This window comes from Phocoena sinus, chromosome 10, assembly GCF_008692025.1.
Source record: "Phocoena sinus isolate mPhoSin1 chromosome 10, mPhoSin1.pri, whole genome shotgun sequence".
Taxonomy (NCBI): Eukaryota; Metazoa; Chordata; class Mammalia; order Artiodactyla; family Phocoenidae; genus Phocoena; species Phocoena sinus.
In genome coordinates, this window is record NC_045772.1 from 37,019,611 (window position 1) to 37,040,256 (window position 20,646).

A 20,646-nucleotide genomic window follows, 5' to 3' on the forward strand; every position below is an offset into this window, starting at 1 on the left:
GATTTTCTTTATTTAAGGACACACTGTTACCGTTTCTGAGGCACAGGACCTGAATGTAGAATGGTACACAAAGGTTGCATCAGCTGTTCAGAATGCAATCCATTCCTATAATGTCTTCTAGGATGAGAAAGAAAGAGCTACTACTCAGACATCACTGGATCATTTTTTCAAGAGGGTAGATAGAATTGAATCCAGCGAGGAACCAGAACCTGTGCCATCAACGCCAGGCGTGAGTGAAATTGCAGCTTGCCCTCTGTCTCCTATTGCTGACAATCCTTCAGCTCTACCATCTCCCACCTCCTCTCCCTCCTCCAGTCAGTAACTCTTCTTGCCTGTTCACGCGATGCCAGCCCCTGGATGCCAGCTGTCGTACCGTACTACTGTGCTTTTCAAGGTACTGTGCTGTAAGATGTTTTCTTTACTTTTTGTGTTTGTTTGTTTTTTATGTATATTTGTGTGGAAAGTATTATAAGCCTATTATATAGTACAGTACTATATAGCCAACTGTGTTAGTTGGGTACTCAGCCTAACTTTGTTGCAATTACGCACAAACTGGACTTAGAAACACACTCTCGGAACAGAACTCGTTCGTATGTAGGGGACTAACTGTATGGCAATATGAACTAATGAGAAGCTGATGACAGAGGAGAGAAAGCAGATAAGAAATGTTAGAGAGGAGTGATGGTGGATATCATAGAGATGATAATTTTGAGTAAAGAACTAAAGAAAGAGAGTGAACTAGCCATGTGGATATCTGGTGAGGAGCATTCCAGGCAGAGGACACGTTATGTGGCAAGGCTCTGGGGTAGAAAGTGTTCCTGGTATTTTCAAGTAATACCAAGGAAAGCAGTACAGACATTAAACGGGAAAATAGTAGAAATGAGATCAGCGAGATAATGAGTAGCTCCATCATATAAGGCTTTGTAGGTCATAGTGAAAATATTAGCTTTATTTCCAAGTGAATAAGAAACCATGGGAAGACAGTGAGCAAGATCTCACTTAAAAATATTAACAGGATCACTGTGGCTACTGTGTGGAGATTAGACTCTAGGGGGCAAAAATAGAAGCAGGAAAACCAATTAGGAGGTTATTACAATAATCTACATGAGAGATGATGGTGGCTTTGACCAGGGTGGTGGCCCTGAGGATGGTTAAGAAGTGGTAGAATTTTAGATATATTTAATTAGACAGACTATAAAATTGTTGAAGGACTGGATCCAGGCAGTGTGAGAGAGAGAGGTCAAAGTTATCCTGGCCTGAGCAACTAGAAGAATACGCTTGTTATTAACTGGACTCTAGATTTGAGATTCACCAGCATATACATGGTACTGAAAGCCATGAGACACGATGAGATCACCTAGGTAGTAGGAACTGATAGAAAAAACCACTCCAAAAATGAGAGGTCTGAAAGAGGAAGAGGAGTCAGCAAAATAAACTGGAAAAAAAAAAAAGAAAAAGGTGACTATCTTATGAGGGACTTTCTCTAGCACATGAAAGTAAAAAGTGGTAAATTGTGTGAAATACTTATGGCAGGCTAAGTAAGTTGAGGACTGAGAACTGACCAGGAGATTTAGCCACATGGGGTCATTAGTGCCCCTGAAAAGGGGAGTTTGATGGAGTGATGGAAGTAAGGTCTGACTGGAATTCAAGTGAAATGGGAAAGAAATTGGCAGCACTTTCAACGAGTTTTCCAGTAAAGGAAAGAACAGATATGGGATAGTAGTTGGACGGGAAAATGGTTCCAAAGAGGATTTTCAGAATCTGTGCTCTTAACCACTATGATAGACGACTTCAATTAATAAAGCTGAAAACTGGCCATCAGGGCTCACCAGGTGGCAGAGGAGCAGACACAAACAACTCATTGTACATTCAGATTCAATGAGATCCGTGAATCCCAGATTAAGTACTATGGGAGGAGAGAGTGAGGTGGAGAAGAGAAAGATACCAGAGATGTCTTCCAAACTGGGTTTTAAAGAATGCCTAGGATTTCACCTGCCAGGGGTCAGGGAAAGAAAAGATGCAGAAATGGGGAGAAGAATATTTCAGGTAGGCAAAGGAGCTCCAAGGAAGCATACGAGGTCCAAAAATAATTGCATGGAAATGATGAATAATCCAGTATACAAACAGTGTACATGGGCAGCTGCTTGGGGTGCAGAGAAGAAAGAATGGGGTGGTGAATTAGTCTGGAAAGGACATTAGTGGCACCTTAGAAATGGCCTTGAATGCCATAATAAGGATATTTTAGTTTTTGAGTATAAAGAAGAGAACTTATCAAACATTTTGAAGTGAGAAAAGTGACATAACTGTTTCTGAAAGATAAATGACGGGACTTGAAGAACAGATTAAAAGGGGGCCCTCTGTCAGAATAAAGCATGGTTAGCATGCTAAAAAGGAATCAGTATTCTTTCTTTTAATAAAAGTGAATGCACTAGATCTAATTAAAATTCTACTCAAGTGAATCCAACACCACCCACATGCTTTCCCCAAAATACAATTGTAAGAACATGGTTTCCTTGTAGCATTTTCCAAAGAAGCAACATTAGTTTAGGAAATTATAGGAAAAGGTAAAGTAGACATATATTAAATAAAAATAAGCACATGAAGGACAGAAAGTATCAAAGTTCAGTTTCTCCATCATCAGAAAATACTTATGAAGTTATTTATATTGTGTTTTATATGCTAATACCTACTGAAAGACTTAAAGGACCTTTAAGTATTTCTTAAGACTTAACATAAAATTTTGCTGAAAATGGCAATCACTTAAGGAAGTTACAAAAATCTTCAAAATACTCTTCAATTTAAAAGATACAGACCTGCGAATCTGACCACACATTATGGACTAAATAAGTAGCTTTAATTTGGTGAGCCAGTTTTCATGATCTGGTTTTTCACATACCTATTTGATCACTGCAAAATCATAATGAAAGTTAAACTAATTCATAATTACAGGCATCAAAATTTATGTATTTCTTCTACAGCTGTTTACAGTACTCATTATGAAAGAGAATAATAAAGTAAGTAAAGTATACACATCAATTTCTCTGCTCCCTTTTGAAGTGTTCTAAAGGATTCTTAACCCACATCCCATTAAATGTTTTCTTTGGCATTTTATTCCCTTATAAAGTTTCCAGATAAGGACTAATTATAACATTTTAAAAATTATATAAATTATTGAGTTTTAACATAAGTGTTAAATGCTAATTCACAATTACAATAGAGTAAAAATGCTATAGTTTTTAAGTCCATGAAAAAAGTTTACTTCTAACAGACAACCTGGAAGAAATGGACAAATTCTTAGAAAGGCACAACCTGCCAAGACTGAATCAGGAAGAAATAGAAAATATGAACATACCAATCACAAGCACTGAAATTGAAACTGTGATTAAAAATCTTCCAACAAGCAAAAGCCCAGGACCAGATGGCTTCACAGGCGAATTCTATCAAACATTTAGAGAAGAGCTAACACCTATCCTTCTCAAACTCTTCCAAAATATAGCAGAGGGAGGAACACTCCCAAACTCATTCTACGAGGCCACCATCACGCTGATACCAAAACCAGACAAGGATGTCACAAAGAAAGAAAACTACAGGCCAATATCACTGATGAACATAGATGCAAAAATCCTCAACAAAATACTAGCAAAGAGAATCCAACAGCACATTAAACGGATCATACACCATGATCAAGTGGGGCTTATTCCAGGAATGCAAGGATTCTTCAATATACGCAAATCAATCAACGTGATACACCATATTAACAAATTGAAGGAGAAAAACCATATGATCATCTCAATAGATGCAGAGAAAGCTTTTGACAAAATTCAACACCCATTTATGATAAAAACCCTGCAGAAAGTAGGCATAGAGGGAACTTTTCCTCAACATAATAAAGGCCATATATGACAAACCCAAAGCCAACATCATCCTCAATGGTGAAAAACTGAAAGCATTTCCACTAAGATCAGGAACAAGACAAGGTTGCCCACTCTCTCCACTCTTATTCAACATAGTTTTGGAAGTTTTAGCCACAGCAATCAGAGAAGAAAAGGAAATAAAAGGAATCCAAATCGGAAAAGAAGAAGTAAAGCTGTCACTCTTTGCAGATGACATGATACTATACATAGAGAATCCTAAAGATGCTACCAGAAAACTACTGGAGCTAATCAATGAATTTGGTAAAGTAGCAGGATACAAAATTAATTCACAGAAATCTCTGGCATTCCTATACACTAAGGATGAAAAATCTGAAAGAGAAATTAAGAAAACACTCCCATTTACCATTGCAACAAAAAGAATAAAATATCTAGGAATAAACCTACCTAAGGAGACAAAAGACCTGTAGGCAGAAAACTATAAGACACTGATGAAAGAAATTAAAGATGATACAAATAGATGGAGAGATATACCATGTTCTTGGATTGGAAGAATCAACATTGTGAAAATGACTCTACTACCCAAAGCAATCTACAGATTCAATGCAATCCCTATCAAACTACCACTGCCATTTTTCACAGAACTAGAACAAAAATTTTCACAATTTGTATGGAAGCACAAAAGACCCCGAATAGCCAAAGCAATCTTGAGAACGAAAAACAGAGCTGGAGGAATCAGGCTTACTGACTTCAGACTATACTACAAAGCTACAGTAATCAAGACAGTATGGTACTGGCACAAAAACAGAAAGATAGATCAATGGAACAGGATAGAAAGCCCAGAGATAAACCCACGCACATATGGTCACCTTATCTTTGATAAAGGAGGCAGGAATGTACAGTGGAGAAAGGACAGCCTCTTCAATAAGTGGTGCTGGGAAAACTGGACAGCTACATGTAGAAGTATGAGATTAGATCACTCCCTAACACCACACACAAAAGTAAGCTCAAAATGGATTAAAGACCTAAATGTAAGGCCAGAAACTATCAAACTCTTAGAGGAAAACATAGGCAGGACACTCTATGACATAAATCACAGCAAGGTCCTTTTTGACCCACCTCCTAGAGAAATGGAAATAAAAACAAAAATAAACAAATGGGACCTAATGAAACTTAAAAGCTTTTTCGCAGCAAAGGAAACCATAAACAAGACCAAAAGACAACCCTCAGAATGGGAGAAAATATTTGCAAATGAAGCAACTGACAAAGGATTAATCTCCAAAATTTATAAGCAGCTCATGCAGCTTAATAACAAAAAAAACAAACAACCCAATCCAAAAATGGGCAGAAGACCTAAATAGACATTTCTCCAAAGAAGATATACAGACTGCCAACAAACACATGAAAGAATGCTCAACATCACTAATCATTAGAGAAATGCAAATCAAAACTACAATGAGATATCATCTCACACCAGTCAGAATGGCCATCATCAAAAAATCTAGAAACAATAAATGCTGGAGAGGGTGTGGAGAAAAGGGAACCCTCTTGCACTGTTGGTGGGAATGTAAATTGATACAGCCACTGTGGAGAACAGTATGGAGGTTCCTTAAGAAACTACAAATAGAACTACCATATGACCCAGCAATCCCACTACTGGGCATATACCCTGAGAAAACCGTAAGTCAAAAAGAGTCATGTACCAAAATGTTCATTGCAGCTCTATTTACAATAGCCCAGAGATGGAAACAACCTAAGAGTCCATCATCGGATGAATGGATAAAGAAGATGTGGCACATATATACAATGGAATATTACTCAGCCATAAAAAGAAACGAAATTGAGCTATTTGCAATGAGGTGGATAGACCTAGAGTCTGTCATACAGAGTGAAGTAACTCAGAAAGAGAGAGACAAATACCGTATGCTAACACATACATATGGAATTTAAGAAAAAAGAATATCATGAAAAACCTAGGGGTGAAACAGGAATAAAGACACAGACTTACTAGAGAATGGACTTGAGGCTATGGGGCGGGGGAAGGGTAAACTGTGACAAAGCGAGAGAGAGGCATGGACATATATACACTACCAAACGTAAGGTAGAAAGCTAGTGGGAAGCAGCCACATAGCACAGGGAGATCAGCTCGGTGCTTTGTGACTGCCTGGAGGGGTGGGATAGGGAGGGTGGGAGGGAGGGAGACGCAAGAGTGAAGACATATGGGAACATATGTATATGTATAACTGATTCATTTTGTTGTGAAGCTGAAACTAACATACCATTGTAAAGCAATTATACCCCAATAAAGATGTTAAAATGAAAAAAAAAAAGTTTACTTCTAATCTTATGTTATATAAACAATTAAACTTAAAGAAACTTTCAGAATAATATTTCAAGTAGTCTCAAACAGTATATCACTTGAAGATAATTTATTTAATTAGCAAGGAAAGCTAAACAAAATGCAGAAGAAATAATTCAGTGATCTTATTTTCTGTCTTTAGTAATCTTGCTGGCCAGAGATTCCAATCAAGTTAATCTTGTTAACAAGGGGAGACCTATAACTCCACTCATATTAAAAATATCCCAAAGAATTTAAACTAAAAAGAAGACTTTTGTGGACTATGAATTTGGTCCTAGCTCTGGTTCTTTTAGGCTGTATGACTTAAGACAAGCTTTTAACCACTTCATCTTAATTTTCCTTATTACTATAATGAGGTGACTGCAACAGATACTAGGAGTATAATATGTAGTTCAACTAACCCTGGGGTGTAGCCTGAAATGAGATTATAATTTCACTGCTGTTGAACACAAACAAGTATTTACAAAATACTATGTATAAGGTATAAAGAATGTCAATAAAATGAGCACTTACATGCAACACCAAACTTGAGAAATAGAACATTAACGGTCTCTAGAAATTCCTATGTGCCCCTCATCTTCCCCACCTCATCACTTTGTCCACTCAGTTGTCCTCCCTCCCATAGGATACTATACCACTGAATATTGCTTTTGTTTATCATTCTTATGCTTTTCTTGATTGTTTACCACATATTTACATTCCTGAATTAATTATACCGTTTGTGCTTGTTTCCAAATTATATATGAATTTTTCTATAACGTTTAGATTCACAACATTCATCCACTTGGATGCATGTAGTTGTAATTCATACATTTTCACTATGGCACAGTATTCCACAACAGTTTATCCATTCTCCTATTAATGAAATTTTTATTCCTAGACTTTTGCTCCTATAAACATTGCTGCTATTGATCATTCTTTTTTGTTGTTGTTACTGCTGTTTTATTTTATTTTTTTAAATTTGGCTGGCCCGAGCCGCGCGGCTTGCGGGATCTTAGTTCCCCGGCCAGGGGTCGAACCCGCGCCTGGGCAGTGAAAGCGCTGAGTCCTAACCGCTGGACTGCCAGGGAATTCCCCTTTTCCGTAGTTAAGAAATGCTATCTTGGGGAAAATGAAGCCCTAAAAGCTGGCTTCATTTCTCTTGGTTTCCATCTTCTCCTAGATATTTGCTGTGTAATTTTTAATTTCCTTGATAGTCTCTGATGTTCTCAAACCAATTAAAAACAAATTTAAATACACACATACTTGCATATACACAAACACACATACTTGTACACACACACCACACACTTGCATATATACACATTTCTAGCATTTTTAGTTTTTCTCAGAAGGAGGGTTAGCCCTAATTACTTAGTCTGCTGTTACTGGAAGCAGGTTTCTATCATTTTCTTTGGTTTCTGCACACGTCATCCTGACTAGAAGATGGAAGGCTCCTGTGTGGACACTACATCCTATGCATTCAGAACCTGATAGGCTGCCTGCCCCACAATGAACAACCACTGCGTTAAAAAATATAACACCTGCAAGTCTTGGCAACTAATTAGAATGTGTGGTTTGATGATGAGAAAAGAAAAGAATCAAATATGATTTTAAGATTTCTAAAGCTTGATAATGGTCATGCAATTCCCCAGAAATGACAAAAGAAGTCAAGAGACAGAAGAAAGAGGAACAGAATTGGTGGGAAGCTGACTTTGTTTTTTGGCTGTGGCTGAATCTGGTGTATTTTTAAGGTGCTTAAGGTACTTAAGTGAGGCTGTTCAGAAGCTGTTGCTCTATACTGAGAAATAGAGATTTGAACTTCAAAAAAGACGTAGGAGCTGGATACATGATTTAAGTTATTTGTTGTGAGGGTAACTGTTAAGAGAAAGAGGAAATATAAAGAGACAGCAGCTAAATATAAAACACTAGAGAATTTCTGGATATACCAAGGGGATGAATAAGAAGAAAAATGCTTACAAAAGACAGATGAGAGTTCAAGGTAGGAAAAGGAAACTTAGAGGAATGCAGCTTAATGGAAGACAATGAGGACGAGAGTTTGGAGAAAACAATTATTACATGATCAAATATGGCTGAAAGCTCAATAAAGATCTGGAATCAAAGAAGTCTTAAATAACATCTACTGAGTAATAAAGGCAGGCAGGAATGTGGAGGATTGGAGAGGTTTGAATTTTTAAGTGAGAAGAAAGGTTCAGAAAAGGGTGTAGATGATCTTAAGAGGTCATCAAGAGAACAACAAACACAGTAATGAACAGATTTGAGGTCTTAAAGGAAGGCAGGCAGTCAATATTTGAGTAGACATGAATTTGCACAATTTTGTGACTTTTTCCAACAAGGTAAGCATCTTGGGGTGAGTTTAGAGAAAGGAACCAGTTTTCAGGAAACCATGAGAAATTCACTTTCAGACATTTTGAAGATTAATATATGGAAAAGAGAATGGAGATAGGGACACAGATTTGGGAGTTATCTACATAGAAATGACAATTAAAATCAATGGTATATTGGGCTTCCCTGATGGCGCAGTGGTTGAGAGTCCGCCTGCTGATGCAGGGGACATGGGTTCGTGCCCCGGTCCGGGAAGATCCCACATGCTGCTGAGCGGATGGGCCCGTGAGCCATGGCTGCTGAGCCTGCGCGTCTGGAACCTGTGCTCCGCAACGGGAGAGGCCACAACAGTGAGAGGCCCACGTACCGCAAAAGAACAAACAAAAACAATGGTATATGTAGATATTTGTATGTCATAATTTCTTTCAGTAAAACAATAGACTATTTTTCTTAGAGAAATTATACCTAATCTGAAAATAGCTTCTATTTCTGTTATAAGTTTGGATTTGTTTTTGAGAACTTGAAAACTACCCTATTTTAGTTTGAAGAATAATCCTATTATAACGAAATGGCAATCAGAATCCTAAAATTATAACTAGTACAAAGAAACATTCATGAAACTTGAAGGGACTGCGGATGTATGCTTGAGTATGGCAGTTGTTAAACCAATATTATGAAAAATTCTCCTAATCCTTGCCTTTCTGTATAGGCAGCCATTATCTGGGGAAAACAGAAACAAAACATATGCAAGGCTACTATTCTACCAGTAGAGACATGAATGGCCACACTGGCTATTTAAGATTGATATCTGTTCTGATTAGTTAAGTGTTTATGCTGTAGTGGTTGTGAAATATTTTAAATATAACCCCTGCTCATATTATAATATTATATTCACTGAATTACTTACATATAACATTTCAATACTTCTCAAATTCTGAAGTACATTTTACATATATTTCTTTATCATCACAACAACCTTTCAGGACAAAAGGGAATCATTAGAACCCCTTACTTTAATAATGATTAACCTAAGATACGGTTGCTGCATAGTTCTTTGTTACTTACTGAAAGCACGCTCAAATTCAAAGCTTCTTCTACTAATAACAGTGACCCTGAATGAATTCACCTGAAAACTAAATGCACTTCACTTATAATACAGGATAGTTATTCTTATTGAAATGAAATCATCATACCATTTGGTGATGCCATAACAATCTTTAATAATATCCTGAAGTACGGCACGATAGAAGAGTGATTCAGTAGGCAGCTGAAAAAAATGCAGATATATATGAGCACAAGAAACAAATAAAAAAGAGAAATCAAATCAATACTTGAGAGTCAGAACCATAAGTGAATGTTAGAAACCTGAGTTTGTTGCTAAACATAGGGGATAATTTTATAACTTTTCTATTCTAAGTTATAATGTACTTGGAGGCTAGTTCTCATTGAGAAAATAGAAGAAACTATGAAAGAAGTAGTAGTGGATGAGGAATAAAAGAAATAATCAAAGAAAAATTAGCTAATGTCCCAAATGGAGTGGTTATCAGTTAAAAACGTAGAAATAAACTTCATGACCAACCAAGTCAGTCCTGTATAAGAGAGCAGACATGTAGGATGTGTGCAAAAGAGATAAGAATGTGCATCTTTCCTAATGGTAGTGGATTAGAGATATTACCAAGGATTCACAGCCAGAGAGAGAAGGTACTACCCTAAGTAAGGACATACTAAAATATGTCTGAGGCCTAAAAGACCACAGCATTGCTACTACAGAGTTGAAAAGAAGGGCCTTGGAAAGAACATGAGATCAGAGACTGAAGTCTCAGCAGGACTTCATTTCCTGGGGAAAAAGAGGCGGGAAGTGTCTGTGAAGGTGCAAAGGTAGGAAAAAAGGAATGGCTGAAGAGAAGGTCCCTAATGACGCATAAGAGTTTCAAAGTAGAAGGTAAAAAAGTACTATACATAAAAGAAAGAGTGCTTCACTGTAGCAATGTAAGAGGTACCCTTAAACTAAGAAAATACAAAAAGTTGCCAAAACTCCATCCACATCCCCATCCAACAGAGATATCAGCAACAACCACCTTGCTTCCATGCAAAGTTATTATTGAAAAAAAAAAGGAAAAATGAGCAAATATGGAGGGAGGCTGGCAATACTGAATGCTTTTGAGAAGTCAAGTAAGTTAAAAACTAAAAACTCTCCAACTATGGGTAATGTTTTAAAGATAGAGTTCAGTGGAATGTGTACTTCACTGAGTTATCCTTTTGTAACTTCTATTCTCCTTCTGAGCCCAAATTGTTATCTTCATTTGTTTTCAATGAGAACACATCTGGATTCAGGTGGAGTTTAACAGAAAATAAAATTTTGCCTGTGTGCTCAGGCAGAAAACCTACTCTACTGTCCCATTCCCCCATCTAACATCAAGTTCCTACACTATGGGCCCCAGGTGCTGAGACTACAAAAAACCACAAGTTGGGAGTCGAGGGTCAACCATTATTATCCTGGGTCTTCACCCAACGGCATTGCCTTCTTAAGTCACTGGAGAATGTCTGACTTGTAGGGTCTTGACAGAGCACTTTGAACAACACAAGTTATATCCTCTCTGGATGTTGACAACAGTGAGGAGGGTGATTACAGTAGGAAACGGTGTTAGGGATACCACAGCCTCCAACTCAACTCCTAAAATAACTCAATGAAAGCAGACACAAATACATACCTGAGTGCTCACACTAAAATTTATAACCTTCAAAAGGCACACTCCTTATGTAAAATCTCTTTCCAAATACAACTTCTTGACTTGAGACAAAATCTGATTTCTAAACTTTCCTTTCTTGAAGATTTCTCCAAACATTTCATTAAGAATTTCCTCTCTCTGGATATATTTTCCATTTGATGTTTTTTCATCTTGAGTAATTTTTTTCTTCAGTGACCCAGATCTCTATCATCTGCTCCCCACTTTTCCCAAATCCTTTCAGTTCTCTCACAAAAATGGTGAAATCCCTTTTCATATATTAACACCTACTCTTATACTGTTCTACTGAAATACAAGGCATTTTGGGAAATAAACTATTACATGAAGTGAAATATTAGTATTATAAATGGCTTACAAAGTTCTTAACTTTTTAGTTGATTAGCTATAATAGGTAGGATTTTTATTTATTTTTAACATCTTTATTGGAATATAATTGCTTTACAATGGTGTCTTAGTTTCTGCTTTATAACAAAGTGAATCAGTTACACATATACATATGTCCCCATATCTCTTCCCTCTTGCATCTCCCTCCCTCCCACCCTCCCTATCCCACCCCCATCACAAAGCACTGAGCTGATCTCCCTGTGAGGAATTTCATTTTTATGTAAATTTTATATGAAACTCCTAAAAATAGTCGAGCTGTTATTTGAACTGAAGAAGCCTAGCTCTGATGTCCCAGTAGTACCAAGTCATGATGCTATTTTGCCTCTCTGACACTTTGGCAGGGATAGGGTGTCATTCATTTTTTTATTATATACTTTCATTTAGGAAAGCAAAGAAACTCTTAAAAATAAAGCTCTCCTTTCCCATGTCTTTTAGAAAAATTATGTAAAATGGTATCCAAATAATTTAGAAATAAATGTATATTTATATTGTTATTATAAACTGATTGTAGGGCTTCCCTGGTGGCGCAGTGGTTGAGAGTCTGCCTGCCGATGCAGGGGACACGGGTTCATGCCCCGGTCCAGGAAGATCCCACATGCCGCGGAGCGGCTGGGCCTGTGAGCCTTGGCCGCTGAGCCTGCGCGTCCGGAGCCTGTGCTCCGCAACGGGAGAGGCCACAACGGTGAGAGGCCCGTGTACCGCAAAAAACAAAAAACTGATTGTAGAAAGGCCACCAAAAAAGACCAAGAAATGTATTTTAAGCAAGAGAACATACAAAAATGGAATGCACAGAGGAACACAAACAGGATAGAATAAATCATCATTTCCCAAGTTACCCTGAGTAAATAAGAGCTTTACAGCTGTTTCCTAAGAGAAAGGAGAGTTATGAAGTGCCTTCGAATGTGCATTCCTGGAATAACTAGGACTATCCATCCTGATAAATACAGATGGGGGTAAGTGGGAAGGAAGTCAACATCTCCCGAGAAGCCTGCGCCTGACTACTCCAGGAATAAGCTAGATGTGGCTCAGAGTTTACTTTCTTTCCTTCACAAGTGATAAATCAACTTAACAGTTTCATGCATTTTAAAATGGGAGGGAGCAGAAAGAGTACACCCTTAAAGTGTATATATATATATATATATATATATATATATATATATATGTGTGTGTGTGTGTGTGTCTGTGTGCCTGTGTGTCTGTGTGTATATATATATTAGACATGCATTTTACAGGTCTAGTGGAAAGGACACTAAGCTAAAAGAACACTGCAATTAACTGAGCTAGAATGCACCACTAAACTTCTGCTGTATATCATGTTCTCATGTAAGTCTGGGGAATACCCAACTCATAAGATTGACTGTAAACATGAACAAGCCCTTGGGAAATTGAAAAACAGAGCACAAATGCATTGGGGCACTATTATGATTAAGGCTCTTTCCTCTTCCAGACCCCAAAGGAACCACTATTTTGATCTGTACTGTAGTTAAGAGCTAGGGCTCCAGAGTCAAGAGACTCAAATCTCAGTGTTCACTACTTAACAGTTTCCTCATGTGTATCATGGGATAATAGTCCCGATCTCACAGGCCATGTATGCAGCACTTTAATTGATGAAGAAAACTTTGAACAGTACTTTGGTAAGCTCTGTGTTAAACTTAGGTATTATTTTCATGATCATAATTATTAACCACCTGTAACAGTAACAACAGTTGATATTTATTGAACACTTACTACGTGATAGACATGGTTTTAAGCATTTTACATCTTTCACTCATTTAATCCTCACAAAAACTCTATGAGGAAGGTATTATTGTTACCCTTATTTTTTTTTTTTTTTTTTTATGCGTTACGCGGGCCTCTCACTGTTGTGGCCTCTCCCGTTGCGGAGGACAGGCTCCGGACGCGCAGGCTCAGCGGCCATGGCTCATGGGCCCAGCCGCTCCGCGGCATGTGGGATCTTCCCAGACCGGGGCACGAACCCGTGTCCCCTGCATCGGCAGGCGGACTCTCAACCACTGCGCCACCAGGGAAGCCCCTACCCTTATTTTTTTATTATTATTTTTTTTTTATTTTACAGATAAAGAAATTAAGCTATGGAGAAATCATGATGTGTCTCTGATCACTAAGCCAGTAACTGATGAAGACCAGCAGACTGCTGATGCAAACCAGCAGCCTGAGACTAAAGCTTACACACTTAAACAATATGCTCAAATGCCTTTAAAAAATCAGTTTTTATCAATTTTCAGATAGGTATAATGAGTATTTAAAAAAAAAAACACACACAAAATTCTTAGCATTGTGTCTGGCCCAGAGAAAGCACTCAGTAAATGATACCTGTTGCTACTATTATTTTTTAAAATTCAAATTGACACATTAATCCTCCCTGAAAATAAGCAAAAGAGAAATTTCTAAAATTTAGGGCAATAAGAAAACTTTTGTGAAAAATTTAAAAGGAACTCTTAAAAAAATACTTTAAAATTCCTAATATGTTTCATAAATCTTAAGGTAGAGGAAAAGGCAATTACATGAATATGTGAAGGATACATTTAACATCTGTTTATATGTAAAAGCCCATTTGTTTTTTGCAACTAATGACTAATGAAGTCAATAAAGAAGAAAGTTAAAAAGCAACCAACTAAAATGTGTGGTTTGGACTATAGTTAAAAAATAAATTGAATGCTATACCTTGTTTATCTTTGCTTGAACTAAGCCCATAAAAGCCTGACAGTCAGCAATAACATTCTTTAGAAATATTTATAGACTGTTTAATATAGTATGAATAAATGAGACATTAGTACAAGAGTATAATGTGGAAGTTTTCCTAAAAGTTCAATTTACTTTTCCTGAGAATTCTCTTTTAAAGTAAATTCTCTTTTAAAGTAAACTTACAGAAAATGTATAAGTTTGAATATGAATAGGTGACAAGAACAGGTGATACTTATAAAAATCCATCAGGTTTTAGGTTCATCAGCAGGTCAAGTATGAAGAGTACTTTGAGAAAAACTATCACATTCATCAGTTGGATTAGAGTAAAAACGCTCACTTACCCCTTGGCCGACTGCAACGCGCTCCAGTGCCTTTAAGGAGAAAAAAATAAGACAAGGACAGCTGATATATTTAGTCTTGTCTTATAAGACTTATAAACACACTGTATAAGGGCTTGTAAAAGTGACATTTAAAAAGATTAATTAAATGATAACATATAAGTTTATACACTTAAAAGTGTTAATAACATTAAGTAATGTTAACTGGTACACTTGTATAATTTAGGGCTGAAATATGGATGTGTGTCATGCACACAAACACATACACACCCCAACTGTATACACTCCTTGAATTTTAGAAGGAATTAGAAAACAGGAAAGAAATAAAATGACATATTCTTGGCTCACTTTTATTGCAGCTAAAACAATCAAATAAATCCAAAACTATTATTATGTATAGACATACATAAACATATTTATATACGTCCTACTTTTTAACTTATTTTCTTCCAATTTTTTATAAACATATAATTTCATCTTTTATTAAACAAGATTATATTGAACTGATTATAGTTGAAATCTTAGTTTAGAAAAGTACATACATTTTTGGTCTGCATGGTCAAATTCAAATCAAATTCACATATGATCAAGTCACCATAAGAGAAAGTAATACATATTTTTGCAATTTTATATGTAGCTGCTTTTACATTGATATTTATTTAAAATTCAAAACACTTTTATAAAAAAAATTATAAAATTTTCCCAATATTTTATAAAATTTTCCCAATATTTCTCATAAATACTCATAATCTAACATACATGAAAGGATTTGTTATAATTTAAAAATGGAATAGGGCCTTCTGAAACTTTCAACTTTTTAGACATGCATTTCTACACTTACGTTGTTTTATAACTAAATTAGATATAACATTTTAGCTAAGATTTTATTTTTAAAGTTTTCGTTAGAAAATATTTCAAACATAAAGAAAAACAGTAAAATGTAACAGTGCATACACTTCCTACACAAATTTAAAGTACTCATATTTGCTTCAGATGGCTATGTCTTCATAAATAATACTTTTTAGATACAGCTGAATCGTGTACTTTTAAAACTGAAAGAAAATGTGCAGATTATCCCAAGTGCAATTTTCTCAGATGCACGAGGTCACTGACAATGGCAGGGTCTTGACACAAGCTGCACAGCTAGTTAGCAGGTGAATAGGAACTAAAAACTTGTTTTCTGAACCCCGGTTTACTTCTCATGCCCTCACACCATGAAGAGTTAGTGGGAAAAATGAGTTCATGGTATAAAAGCTTGCTTTAAAGAAATTTTTTGAAGAAAAAAAAATGTAATTTTTCCATTGACTTCAAGGATACCTTCATTTACATCAAGAACCAGAGTGTTATGAATACAGAAGATAGTTATTATACAATTTTTGTATTAAATTAAGTAGCAACAGGCCCAGAACAAGTATGTTATTGAAGAAAACACTGAGTTTTCATTTACAGTACTGGTTGTGTTCAGATTAAATTTTTGTGTTACTTGCTTTGCTAAAAGGCCAAACTATCAATAATAAAGATACAAAAGTTTTTAATAATAAATGATTTGGCATCAATAAAAATCTCATATAACTCAGGACTACTTTTGGTATGTGTTGCTGATGTGTGTGTTTTAGAAATACCAATGATAAATTCTGATTACATAATAAAAGATAATCAGGTAGGTGATAAGCAGTTTCTTACAAACATTAATAATTTTTCTTGGCCAATAAATATACCAAGTATTCATTTCATACTAATCTAAAATATTTTACAGTTTTATCAGGCTAAAAGTATGCTGACAAGATTGCACTAATGTAATTAAATTTTCCCCTCTGGTTAGTACCCTTAACAATTTATCTGAAAGTGTCACCAGAAAGGTATACTTCTCTCTCTCTCTCTCTCTCTCTCTCTCAACCCCTTAAGTTTTGAATATTTGTAGAAAAGGTCAGTTATGGAGCAAAAGGCAATAAAACAAGATGCACCAAAAGAAATATGTTCCTTAGACTTTCCTAGATTAGCATCAAAAAAAGAAGTCAAGGTGAGCAAAGACAGGGATAGAGTTTAGGAGAGGGGCATTCCATGAGAAGCTGACATTGGTCAGGCAAAGTTCTTAACTGCGGCACGGTTGACAAATTCTACATTCTGGAATTTATTTTTCAAAAACTCTTCTTTTTGGTTTGTTGAATGTTTATTTTTATAGCAAACATTTTTATTTTGTGGATATATTATATCATTTTATTTTTCTAAGGGATACTAATAGTTATTTTATTTTACTTTGGATAGTATCCATTTCTTCCAAGTTGCTACTCTTCTATTTGTTTATCTGATCTCTTTTCTTTCATGTTAGACTTTCTTAGACAACTAATGATTCTTGACTTTTTGATAATTAAAATGCGGTTATCATAAACTTGATTAGAAGCACTGTGCTTATGAGTGAGGACTTTTAATTGTGGATGTCACCACAAAGGTCCTATTTCATTGTGAAATCCCTAATGCCAATATCTTTAGTCTTTTCTCTTAGGCTAATCAGATTCCCTATAAAAGACTATTTCAGTTTCCTGCCTAGAGGGTATAAGCTGCCAGCATTCTGGGAACCAAGTCATTCCAAGAATGACCTCCCATTCTAACAAGACCCTAAATGAGTATCATTTACAAATATAATGAAAGAAAGGCAAATTCCCAGAAAAGTATTTTAAGAGGACTCACAAAAGGAAATCATTATTTGAGCATAAATAAGATTTCGAAGTTAATTCTCAGATATGTGATCCAGAACACTGGAACACTTTTTTATATTGCTGTGTTACTGGCAATATAAAAAATATTGAGATAATGACTACAAAATAGTTAATTTATCTTGGGATTGGGCATTAAACACATTATTTTAAAAGCTATATTTTAAATTGATGATGACAAAGTCCACTTACACCATTTAACTGGCATCTGTTCCTTTTTAAACCAACATGACACCACAAACAGAGAAGACTGTGGGCTAAAGTGTTCTAGGTCTAAGGACACGAGCTAAATAAAGATTTCACTTAACTAGTTACTTCATATCCCAGGTAGCTAAATAATATTTTTCCCATTTTATAAAAAATTAGGAGGCCAAATGATCTGCTACAAACAAACACAAACATAACACAGAGCTGTGGATAAAGCACTACAGTAATTCTGTGTTTAAGACTTGGTTGTTGGTACATTTTGTATGATAATTAAAGTAATTATATGTAAGAAATTAAGTACTATAATGTAGAATTACAGTATAATTATAAATTGTTATCACACTGCATGCAGAATGAGTAATGTTGGAAGGGTAAGTCATTTTTTTCCTCATAATTTGCAATGCACTAAAACATTAATTATGACACTCTGCAAAATTTGGCATTTAATGAAGCCAAAAATAAATAAATAAAATTCTGCAACATCTGGATAAAACTCTAAGTCCAGGAAAAAAAACCAGTCATACCAAACATGCTGACATTCTGGCATTCCGGCCACAGCACCATCTCTCTTCCTTTAAATAGTGGCACATTGGAAATCCCCACTTTTCTTGGGTACATTCTGCAGATGGAAGAAAAATATGGATTATTTAAATAAAATTCTTCCTCTTTTAGTTAAAGTAAATAATCTATTGAGAAAGCAAATCAGTCATTTGAAAGTCAAACAGTAGTTAAACATGTAAGTGGTAATGTTTAACAGTTCATTCCAGTATGTTAATTAAAAGCATATTAATGTTATAAAAATGGTATTTTCTCAACAACAGCTGTTTTGTATTTAAGCTCCAGGTCTGATACCAACCAATTTGCCAAAATTATTTCTCAAATATTTAGCAAAAGCAATTTAAAATGGAAATACTTTGCATGTTCAGTGTAACTACAGAAGATAAGTAATGAGATACTGGGCATTTACTGCTGACCCGACTTTCTAATAAAATGGTTTATTAAATGTGACATTTGGCAATTTATTATAGAACAATATTAATTCATTCCTAACAATGTTGAAGCACCAATTTTTTTTCCAGCCACGATGTTCACTTTCCAGAAAATGAACAGCTGTATAGACTCTTATTTTTTCACTCCCTTGACAGGCTGTAAGATTTTCAACTGTGATTCAGTTTGGCTCAACTGCATTTATGGTTCGAGTAACAACAAAAAAATCAACATTTTCTGCTTAATCACAGGTATCTGCTGCCCAGCTCACTAACAGAGTTACACGTGCAACTTGCAGATGTGTAAGCCCCTTATGTACAACTATTAACTGCACAGGTTTCTCAAAAGGAAAAAAAACATTTCTATTTTAAATTAAAGTCTAGAAAAGCTGAAGCCTATCAAAACTGTGGCAATTAAAAGAAAACTGAGATGAATATAAATTTTCTATTAGGTTAAGTAAAACAGAACTAGAAAACAAGAAAATGCTTTAAAAGAAAATACTGTTGAGGTAGATTCCACTAAATAAACTTCTGTGTTATGAAAGGTCAAATGATTTTTTATTAAAATAGAGAAAATTTAAATTTCATGCAGATCATAAGCCTGTGATAGTGATTTCTTTCAGGTATTAAAGTAAGATTTACAATAGACGTTATTGATACTCAGATGGAAGATACTGACCCTGCCCTATGAATATAAATAATAATAATGCTAGTATTTATACAGCACTTAATATTGTTAGGCACTATTGTAAGTGCTTTAAATGTAATAACTAGCTTTAAATGCTAAGAGCGTTAAATGTATTAACTAGTCCCCACAGCAATTCTGTGAAATAGGTATACTATTATTCTCATGTTTCAGACAGAGAAAGTGAGCACAGGGAGGTTAAGAAAACTGCCTAAGTTGCAAATCTAGCACATGGCAGAGTTGGAATTTAAACCGAGGCAGTCTGACACCAGGGGCCATGCTCTTAACCACCAGGCTATATAAACAATTTCACTTTACAAGTGCCCAGGAATCATGGAGCCCTTGAAGCCTATCCAGTAACTAGGGACCCTGGACTACTTCTCTGTCAATTTCCAAGATGCCTTGAAACAGCAGTTTGAGTTTTACTGAAGGCTTTATGATTTAACTGAAACATGATTATTGCTAAATCAAAGGGCTACTCTAAGTACTTCAATTTTTTTCTTACAACTGAAGAAAGAAATATCTAAACTTTACTGTAAAGGGTAAGGGGCTAGAGAAATGGGGTTGTGGTCTTTTATTGAGAGTGTTAGGAAAAGTGCTAACCAATAAAACAGCTAGTTCTTTCGCTTCCCCCATCTGTTCTCTCCTTCCTTGTAGTAACAGCACTCAATTTTTACCTGGCTATTCAGCTGCTCGGGTTAAAGACTGCAATTCCCAGACTCCCATGCAGTCACTAGGATAGCTAGAGGGTAAGTTTTGGCTAACTGGATGAGGGCAGAAATGATGTGTGCAAATGCTCAAAGAGGAGTGGGGGGGGGCATGATCTTTCCCCCACACTTTCCACCCTACTTCATCCCTCGAATGTGTTCATGTTGGCAAGCAGACGGTGGAGCAACAAAATAGAAGGATTCTGGGTTCTTGGAAGGCTTTTTGGTGCAGACCTCCCTTACTAACTCTGTCTACCTCTGGACTGAAACAGAAATATCCATCTGTCTTGTTGAAGTCACTGTTACTTTGGGTTTGAACCCATTTTGCACCTAAATCTTTATCTTAATGCTTCCCAAACTTTTTTTGTAGCTCAGCCCTCTGGGAATATGGCAAATTTTGTACATCACAGTGGAATAAACAGATAACTGTGTTGAGGCAAAACCCATGGGATGAAGGAAGCAGTATCCCGGGAACTCCCATATAGCATCCACAGCACACTAGTTGAATACTTCTGCCCTAATTAATACAGAAGTCTTCTTTGAGGATGTGATATTTGAGCAGAGATTTAAACGAGGAAGCAAGCCATGTAAATATTAGGGGAAGACAATGAAAAACAAA

General features: G+C 35.9%; 1 protein-coding gene across 7 annotated transcripts in view; it reads right to left on the reverse strand.

Annotated features, from left to right (window-relative positions):
• METTL25 (methyltransferase like 25) overlaps positions 1–20,646 on the reverse strand; it is a 124,743-nt gene that overhangs the window by 44,669 nt on the left and 59,428 nt on the right. For all 7 annotated transcript variants that reach the window (XR_004351735.1, XR_004351734.1, XR_004351733.1 and 4 more), the window contains 3 exons: positions 18,174–18,268; positions 14,732–14,761; positions 9,750–9,823 (listed from right to left, as the gene is read on the reverse strand). Coding sequence is in view for 3 of the 7 variants with exons in the window: in XM_032645253.1 (XP_032501144.1) it covers positions 9,750–9,823; positions 14,732–14,761; positions 18,174–18,268 (199 nt within the window). In the remaining 4 variants the exon portion in view is untranslated. The remainder of the gene's footprint in view (positions 1–9,749; positions 9,824–14,731; positions 14,762–18,173; positions 18,269–20,646) is intronic.